The following is a 9,736-nucleotide window of genomic DNA, read 5'->3' on the forward strand; positions in this document are numbered from 1 at the left end:
CCCCACAGGCCCCACGGGCACCTCGGCGAGGCGCTGTCTCCTCACCTCCCTCCACGGGCACCGCGGCTCCAGGCGCTGTCTCCTCACCTCCCTCCACGGGCCCCACAGGCACCTGCAGGGCCGGCCCGAAGGCTCCTCCTCGGCTCCTGTCCAGCACGTTCCCGTCAGGACATGGTGGTCTGAGCAGGAATTCATTAAAGTTCGTTTCACCTGCTTCTTTTTACGTTGATGCGGCTACAGAACAGTTAGAATTGAATATGTGGCTCACGTTACCCTGCACGTCTTCCGGACTCATCAGCGGGGTGGGCAGAGGCCGCATGTGCAGGGGGACGGCCGCTTGCCCCTCGCCTCCGCCCGGCCCCCGGCGGGCAGGCATCCGGCACATGGCCAGGGCGGAGCTGGAGGGAAGCGAGGACTCTCCTGAAGAACGCACCCAGGCCACGTGCCTGCCAGAGGACACTGCCCGTGGCTCCGCCGTGGGTGGATTTCTCCGACACAAGCGTGTCAGACCCGCGGCCACACGCCTGCTCCGCAGGACTCACGTTTCAGTCCAGGCGTCTGCCTGCTTCTCAGCCACGTGGGCTTGTCCTCAGCCTGGGCCAGTGGAACCGGCTTGTGAAAGCTTCTTGGCCCGAAGGACTGTGGCAGCAGACGGCTGGGACCGGCTGCACACGTGGGGTCCTGCGGGCAGAGGTGACTGGACCCGGTGTCGGCTCCCTGCCTCGGCCTTCGCGCTTCCCAGGCCAGGGCCGCGCAAGAGGCCCGCGCTCCGTCACACGCGAGTGTTTCCCGAACTGTTCGTGGGTTTTTATCCTCTTATTGAGCCCTTGTGGTGAGCCTGTGAGCGTGAGGCAGTTGTCTTTTCCCACCTGGAAGGCAAGGACGATACGGACACAGGAAAGTCGCAGCGAGCATGGCTTCTCAGCTCCCCCTCGTATGGGCGCTTGGGAAGGGCAGTGCTGGGGTTCTGGCTGCCCGGCAAGTCTGCTGGTCACACAGCTCATCTGAATGAATCGGGAAAGGACCCCATTCTCAAGTGACTTTACTGCCATCTGTTGGGAAATTACTGTCATAAAAACGAAGATGTGCAGTGACTGATGGGAATCTCGCTTCCCTCCAGAGTCCTTCCGTGTCCGCGCTGCCCAGCTCTGACGGAGCTCCGCGGCCACCTGTGCGCTGAGGGAACCGCAGCTTAACTCGCGTGGCCGCGGGGGGTCTCGGGAAGCTGGGCTCTAAGCTACAGACAAGCCTCACAGACACCTGTGAAGAGGGTTCGCATAACTGAGGTTCTTCAGACCAGCAAGCCGGGCCCCAGAGGCTAGAGAATGGCCCACAGTCACGTCTGCCAGGGGCTGGGCTGGGGTTGACACGTGGGCAGCGAGAGTCCAGAGCCTGGCTCGTAGCCTCTGGGGAACCCCCCTGACGCGCAGCTCCGTCTCAGCCCCTGTTCTGTGGGCGAGTCTGCAGCTACCGTCTGTCCAGTTTTGACAGGAGGAGGGATTTGTGCCTTTTCCTGCCGGCCCTCGTCTGCAGTGAGGTGCTATCTCCGTATCGCAGAGTGACCCTGCCCTGCTGGCTGACCTTCACTCCTCCCGCCGTCCGGTTCTCGAGCTGAGTGGCCGCTGTGCTGTGCACCTGTCGGCTGGCCTGGGCTTGCCCTCTGGGTTCCCTCCCTCCTGGGGCCGCTGGGGCTCCAGTCTCACCAGGACCCGCCTTCCTCTGTGCCTGCTCCCTTCCTCCTCTCCCCACTCTTTGGCCCTTCAGTGCTGTTCTCCCCTCAGCAGGCCTCTCACGGTCTCTCCACGTTCTCCTCCTCACTCACTGTCTGGTTTAGAGGAAAGAGCCTCGGGGCAGGGTGACCTTGGTCCACGTAGAGTCCCCCTGGCCTCCTGGGGGGTTGGTAGTGGTGATGATTTTATTGACGCGCAGAAACACCCCTGAGCCAGGGAAGGCGGCGACAACACCCTCCACCAGTGACTGCCGCTGTTCTGCCTGAGCCACCGACCTCAGGGAGCAGCCAGGACCCCGGGCTCAGCTCGGCTGTTGTCCTCACGCTTTTATTCGTTCAGAAACCCTTGTCTGCAGGACAGTCAGGAGGTCCTGTGGCCGCGTGGGCCTGTCCGCCTGTCTGTGCTGCTGGTGAGAAGGCGGGAGGCCCGGAGCCACCTGTCTGGGCTGGTTTGGCCCAGAGTCTGTTACTTCCTCCGGGACATGGTGAACGTCAACGAACAGCATGCACTTCTGGGGGTTCAAAGAAAATTGCATTTATATTCCATTTATATGGACATTGGCTGTTGGACTGAAGCAACAGTGTTATTGTATGTTACGATGCACATGGAGAGGCTTTTAAAAAATATATGTTTTTACTGATTTCCGAGAGGAAGGGACAGAAACATCAATGATGAGAGAATCATTGATTGGCTGTTCCCCGTGCATCCCCCACTGGGGATCAAGCCCACCACCCGGGCATGTGCCCTTGACCAGAATCGAACCCGGGACCCTTCAGCCTGCAGGCTGACGCTCTGTCCACTGAGCCAAACAGCCAGGGCTGGCGAGGCTTTGAAGCCTTGTTGAGTCTAACGTGGCCGTGTGTGTCGGGAGGACTCGCAGGACTGTGACCCGTCCCGATGCTGCTTTGCGAGTGTGCTAGGAGGGGGCTAGTGCGACAGTGTCTTTACAGTAGAACTTATTGGCCTGGGTTGTCCTGCATGTGAGATTTAGTAAGTGTATTTAGATTAACAGTATAATGAATGTCCTTTCATATAACATAAATACGTATTAATGATACGGCCTCTCTTCTTTCAGGAACTGTATATTGCTGTGGGAATATCTGGAGCCATCCAGCATTTAGCTGGGATGAAAGACAGCAAGGTAATGACACAACAGTGCTGCTAAGTGGATAAACTTTCCTGTTTATAAAATTGGTCTCACAGTGTGTGGAGTTCAGCCATTCACGTAGGTCTGGGGCCTGGGGATGTAGGAGGGGCAGTGCTGGGCCTGGAAAAAGGCCTGACCCCGCGTCCAGCTCCAGCGCTAGCTGACCTCGGCGTGTCCTGTGTGCGCCTCAGCTCCTGGCCTGCCCAGTGCAAGTGTGGAGGCCCCTTTCAGCTCTGAGTCTGTGGATGGAAAACATGGGGTGAAAACAGCTCATTCTCTGCCCGCTTCACCCTGGTTCCCTAAGAGCCCCCCCACCCCCCAATACATTAGGAAGGCCCCTCCTCTCGGGTTGTTGCTGACGTGTGATGGACACGTGTGAGTTGGAGTCTTAATGCTGCAGTAGTTTTAAAAATCCAGCGCACAGAGCGAACACTGACTTCCACCTGTTGCTCGGACATGTCTGGAGGTCCTGTGCCACGGCTCTGTGAGCGTCTCTCAGAACACGGCACACGGAGCCACGCATAACAGCGTGCAGTTCGAGTGATGAACCCGGTCTGTCATGAAGTCAGAGATGCTTCTGACACTCCTGCTTTCTCCATTCGGATGGGAGTTTGGTAAAAAGGTGATAAAACTTTTAGCAGGTTTGCCTTCTGCCGTGAAAGGATCGTGCACCATCTTCTGTACCCTCAGTGAATCGCCTCAAAACCAGTCAGATTTCACAGCCGGATGGCAGTTCTTCCCTGAGTTCTGAGGCAGCAGTGCCAGCGCAGAAAACGTTATTGCTGCGTTAGAGGGAAAAACTCTCCCACGCCAGCAACCATAACACATATTTTAGCTGGGCCAGTTCAGACATACCCAGAACCCTGCTTCTCGAAAATAAAAGACTGCCCGCCAAGATGGCGCTGGTGCAAGTGCTCGCGCCAGGCCAGCGGGGCTGGACGGGTGAGAGATGGACGAGACCAGGTAGCACACGCCGAGCAAAACGGGAGCAACCGCAGGAGCAAACCTGAGCCACGACCTCGTCTGTCCACGCAGTCGGCAAATGTTTACTCAGCACGGACTCGCCCTGCCTGCTGGGTGCTGAGCTGAGAAAGACACAGCCCCTGTCATCACTGTCTGCTGTGGGAGACACGGCCGTCTGGCTGTCCTCCTGGTTAAGCTCTGAAACAGGACTTCGGAGTGATTGGCTTAAATCCGATAGCGGCTTTCATAAATCTGATAGCTGCAGTTTCAGTGAGCATTGTGATTTAGATGAAACAGTATGAGATGTGTTGTTATCTCAAGCGAATCAGTGTAATGAAAGCACTTTTGAACAGTATGCGTACTGATGTGGTGGGTTCAGTCTGCTTTTAAAACTCTGTAAGGAAGAAGAGCACGGATTTTTAAGGACGTTAAAAAGAAAGCTCTGGGGGGTAAGCAAGGTTTTATCATAGTTACTAGTATGTATAGTTGATAACCCAGGAATATTCTTTTAGTCTGAAACACTAACCAGCCCAGATATTTTTTTCTTAAATATTTCTGTGGTTCCTTGCCCACAGTTTTGTGCTATTTCTTTAAAAGTAACTTTGAGCCCTAGCTGGTGTGGCTCAGTGGATAGAGCGTCGGCCTGTCGACTGAAGGGTCCCGGATTCAATTCCAGTCAAGGGCACGTGCTCAGGTTATGGGCTCGGTCCCCGGTGTGGGCCGTGCAGGAGGCAGCTGATCCATGGTTCTCTCCCTTTCCCTCTCCCTTCCTCTCTGAAATCAATTAAAAAATATATTTTTAAAAAAGTAACTTTGCTATCGAGGGATGGCAAAGCTCTCAGATGATGAAACTGTCAGATGCTTCGCCAGGGTCTCCGGGAAAATGGTGACCCAGCGTTCACTGCACACGCCTCCGCCAGTCGCCGGGGACCAGGCTCCCTGTGCCCAGAAGAGACGCCTCCACCCCGATCGGAGCCTGCGGCTCGGACGGTTTGTCCGTGTGACTTTGAGGCTCAGAGGGGACCCTTGTTCACCGTCTCCGACCCCTGTCGTTCCTGTGGCTGTTCCTCCGGCCGTAGTTCCCTGGACTAACTGAGCCGCGGGCTCCGGGCCTGGGAGATGCTGCCCTCGCTCTGCGGGCTCCTCCGGGCCTGGGAGTGACACCGCCGTGTGCCCTGTGCGTTGTCGGACTGTGAAAGTCCTGCCCGCTTGTCAGTGGGGAAGGGAAGGTGGAACTGCCCGTGCACGTGGCCTGTTTTCTGGGCAAAGACCAAACTTCTCGTTTCTGTCTCACAGACAATTGTGGCCATTAACAAAGACCCTGAGGCCCCCATCTTCCAGGTGGCAGACTATGGGATCGTCGCCGACCTGTTCAAGGTAGGCCGGCGCTGCGCGGTGGCTGCCGTCTCCTGATCAGGGGGGAAGCTGGTAGAGGGAGACAGTGTGTTTGTGCGTCTGTGTGTCTGTCTGTGTGTATAAATGAACATAGTTTTGAGCTGCTTCAGGTGGAGTTGTCCTAATAAACACACGATGTTTCCCTAGAGCAGATACTCCCCCTCTAAGGGGTCTGTATTATCTCTAAAAATCCACCGGGCTCTTGGCATCTCACGAACCTGGACTCCTGTTCGGCAGGTTCTGTGAGGGCAGTCACAGCGGCCTGCTGGGAACCTGCCCCAGCTTCTCGGGGGGAGGGGGCGCTCAGGGCTTCCCGGGGGAGGGGGTGCTCAGGGCTTCTCGGGGGGAGGGGGCGCTCAGGTCCCACTTCTTGGGGAGAGGGGGTGCTCAGGGCTTCCCGGTGGAGAGGGGGCGCTCAGGTCCCCCTTCTCGGGGGGAGGGGGCGCTCAGGTCCCCCTTCTGTCCCGACAAGTGGCTCTGGGAGCTGCGCTGAGTTCAAGCCATCACTCCTGACGTGACAAGTGTGGAGGGAACACGACTCCCACGGTCACCCTCTTCATTTTTCCCTGTTCTTCCTCCTCGGCTGCTGCCTCCGTGTTGTCCTCCGCGTGAGAGAATGACGCGGGGTGTTGAGCACCTGGCTCTCACGTGGCCACATGGAACGGTTACAGTTGGCGTGGCCTGGCCTCGTGGTACCTCAGGGCCTGCCTACAGGCTGCTAGGTCACCCTGTGCAGCCGTCACTCGTGCAGGAACAGAGGCTCTGGAAGTCGCCTCCAGCCGGGGAGACGTGGGTTCGCGGGAGTAGGAACTCCTCACGCAGGGAGCTGCGTGGGCCTGATGGGGAGCCTGCCGCCCAGGACAGAGCCAGGTGGTCCGTCCAGCAAGAGGTTGGCGCCTGCCTGGGCTTTGCCAGCCCGTGTGCCCCCCATGCGCTGAGTGCCTCTACGCTGACGTGCGTGTCCCCCCCGCTGCTCCGTGACGCCCGGACGCGGTGCGGGGATGGAGCGGGGCCGCTGCTCTGGGTCAGCACGGGCATCCTCCCCTCAGAGGCCCTTCCCGTTTGTCTCTACAAGCGAAACGCATTCTCCTCCATTTGTCTGTGTCCCCGAGAGTTGTGATTTGGGGGAATTACTCGGCAAGTTGTTAACACAACTACTGCCGGCTCCTGAGTCTGTCCTTTCATCACTGCCCTCCTAGCTCACCAGCTGCTGCAGGCGGGAGGGCAGCACCAGGGCATCTCACCTAAAAGGACCACGTCTCGGACGTGCCCGTCACATTGCGTCCTCCGCTGATCAGAGTGAGGGTCACGTCGGTGGTGATTACGGTAGTTCTGACCGAGGAGTGGACATGGTGGTTTAGTGAATGTATTCACTGGGGCCATACTCTGTCTTTTAAAAATCAAATATTTAAAGGAATAACAACATTTTTAAAAAATCTCATACATTGTGAGTGAAAATTAGCATTATCTATTTTGGCTTAAGATCTTATAGAAAATAACTCAATGGGTGTGTTAAAAAAAACACCTTTTTAGACTAAATTTTTCATGAAAAACAGGCTAGAGCTCAACTTTTTCTACAGGAAACGTGAATTTGGTTTAGAACACATAGTTGTTAAAAACCTTACAGAAGGCCCTCCTGCCCCAAGAAGGGTTGAGGGGGTTTCTCTCTCCACCGTCTGTGTCTTTTTTGGTTCGGTCAACCTTACTCTCCCAGGCACAGCACACGCTGCACGTCCTGTGAGTGGCTGGCACGCGCTCGCGGCCCGTCTCCAAGGAGAGGGGGAGGGGGTGCCAGCACTTGCTGCCCGAACTAACGCCCCGGCTCCCTGCCGGCTCCACGGCTGCAGACAAAGCCACGTTCAGGAGAAACGTGTCGCCAGTCTCCTTGATGAATTTTGTACGAACACATTGTTTCCACCCAATGGGAGCAGCTCTGCTAAATAACTGAGAGGCGCACTCGCCAGGGGTGCAGTGGGCATGTGGGTCCCCTGGCAGCCTGGGTGAGGATCTTCACACCAGTGGCTCAGCTAGCGCTCCGGCCGCTGCGTGCCGTCCCCCTGCAGGTCCCACCCGGGCCGCTCTGCACCGAAGGTCCCGGTGCAGCCACTGAACTGGGAAGACTCAGGGTCAGGAAATAACCCTCCCAGCCCGGGCCTGCTCCTCACCGTGCCCTCCCCGTGCCCTCACCGTCCTGCCGGCCAGCACTGAGGTGGCAGGAGGCCTCGGTGCTGATAGTGATGGTTCAGTGGTCAGCGTGCGGCTCGTCTCTGTGCCTCGGAGCATGGCAGTGCCTGTGAGGTGAACGGTGAGCACATGGTCAGACAGGAGAGAAGGCTGAGGAGGTTGGCAGAGGCACGACGGAGCGAGACTTGGGGTGGCCTGTGAAGGGGAAGCCGGCGGCAGCGGGGAGGGGAGGGTGCGGGAGCTGGCACTCGGCACAGACAGGAGACGCCGGGCTGTGTTTGGTGCGGGGCCTCTCTGAGGGTGGTGATGCGTCAGAAAGCTCCTAGGCAGTGAGGGGGCTCTTGGCCCTGCAGCCCTGGGTCAGGGTCTCCCCGCGGCGGGAGGAGGGGCTGGAGGAGGGAGGGAGGCACCTGGCGCAGGGGGGCTTCACACTTCTGTGGCCTCCGAGGGCTTCCTGAGGAGTGGTGACCAGTCACCGTGGCCTCAAGTGGCCTCATTACTCTTTTTCTTAATTTGCAGGTAGTTCCTGAAATGACTGAGCTATTAAAGAAAAAATGAGTCATGATCATGTGTTCAGAAGAAAAATTATGAGTATTCCGCTGAAATTACAGTCATGGCTATTGTAACAATCGCTGGAAAGCTGCACTTCATAACTCGCGGGGAAATCCTAACAGGTGCCAGAACGCTTTCTTATGGGGGTTTTATGTTTCTTTTTAACTGTGGTTCCAAACAATTATTTTTGAAATTTTCTAATTCTGTAATAAAATATAATAAAGTCTTTCCACAGCTTTAAACTACTACCAGAAATATCCTCACTTCGTAAAGAGAGAGAGAAAATTGAAAAAAGGCAGTAAAAATCAATTTTTTTCTTTGCCTGGTTCATCGAGGGCTCTGTCTGTGAGCGAACGTGAATGTTGCCGCCGTCCTGGTCCCCTGACCCCGTTGCTAAGAGAGGGGACAGACGGGCAGATTCGGAGTTAAGAAAGCACGTCCCACCGTGTGGTGGTGATCTTAAAGCTGCCTCTGTCTTCAGAAAGTCATAGCGCCCTGACGTCCACCTGATCCTGCGGCTGAAGTCAGATTGTTTCCCGTTTCCTGTAAGGTTTTGTCAGCTTGTAGGGCTGTGTGTCTGGAGAGGGGAGGGGAGGGGCTGCTTTCTGATGCTGCTGTAAACTAACGGCCCAGTGAGCGCATGGGTGAGGGGGAGTGTCCCTCAGCCCGGCCTGCGCCCTCTGGCAGTCCAATCCGGGCAGGGTCCCTCGGCCTGGCCGGCGATCAGGGCCTATCAAGGGCTTTCCTTCCCCGGCTGCTGGCCGCTGGCCCCACCCCGCCACTGCCGCTGCCACTGCTTGACATCTGTGCGGCGCTGCCCCTCCTCCCCTGCCACCGGTCACCTCCCTCTGCAGGCGACAGGCGTGAGTGCGATCGCTTGACTGGCCTGGGCCTCCCTCTGTTGAATCCGGGCAGGGTCCCTCGGCCTGGCCGGCGATCAGGGCCTATCAAGGGCTTTCCTTCCCCGGCTGCTGGCCGCTGGCCCCACCCCGCCACTGCCGCTGCCACTGCTTGACATCTGTGCGGCGCTGCCCCTCCTCCCCTGCCACCGGTCACCTCCCTCTGCAGGCGACAGGCGTGAGTGCGATCGCTTGACTGGCCTGGGCCTCCCTCTGTTGCCGCCGGCCAGGTAGCCTAGGCCTCCCTCTTTGGGGCAATCGATCACGGGGCTCCGCGATCGCAATCGGGCTCCGAGATCGATTGCCCAGCAGAGGGAGGCCCCGCCCACCTGGCCAGGGCTTCACGATCAATGGTGGCCTGGGCCTCCCTCTGCATGGCAATCGGGGCGATGGCGGGCCCCCCGACCAATCGCATCACACCCGCCTTGGCTGGCCTGGCGCCAGTGTGTGTCATAGGGTGGTCGTCCGGTCCAGACAGTCATTCGGTCGATTTGCGTATTATGCCTTTGTTATTATAGAATATGTTTAAAATCACCTGCAGAGAACGCTCTGTTCATCCCTGCGGCCTCCTGTGAGCTCTCACAAAGCAGCGGCGGGTGAACAGGTGTGGTTCGCACGGCACTCACGCTGCTGCCCCAGGCGTGGTGAGGTCGAGTGTCACAGAGAGCCAGACGCTGTGCGAGTGCAGCCCCAGAACCGGTCGTCCACTGCAGGGAGGTGTGGACAGGCGTCTAGGGCCGTAGGAGGTGCGTTGTGACAGAGCTGCCACCCTGATGCAGGTGTGCAGCCGTTAGGGGTTAACAGGGCACAGGGAAGAGCGCGGAAGTGACCGGCGATACGTGTGTGTGTGTGTGTGTGTGTGTGTG

The 9,736-nt window shown here is 57.7% G+C and overlaps 1 protein-coding gene across 1 annotated transcript in view; it reads left to right on the plus strand.

Moving 5' to 3' along the window:
- Positions 1 to 8,292, plus strand: part of ETFA (electron transfer flavoprotein alpha subunit) — a gene marked incomplete at its 5' end in the record, with an annotated part of 51,879 nt that extends 43,587 nt beyond the window's left edge. Inside the window, 3 exons of the mRNA XM_015566177.1 lie at positions 2,806 to 2,871; positions 5,137 to 5,217; positions 7,939 to 8,292. Coding sequence (XP_015421663.1) covers positions 2,806 to 2,871; positions 5,137 to 5,217; positions 7,939 to 7,977 — 186 coding nt within the window. The remainder of the gene's footprint in view (positions 1 to 2,805; positions 2,872 to 5,136; positions 5,218 to 7,938) is intronic.
- Between the last annotated feature and the right edge of the window lie 1,444 nt (positions 8,293 to 9,736).

Source organism: Myotis davidii, unplaced genomic scaffold (assembly GCF_000327345.1).
Source record: "Myotis davidii unplaced genomic scaffold, ASM32734v1 scaffold1622, whole genome shotgun sequence".
In the NCBI taxonomy this organism is placed as follows: domain Eukaryota; kingdom Metazoa; phylum Chordata; class Mammalia; order Chiroptera; family Vespertilionidae; genus Myotis; species Myotis davidii.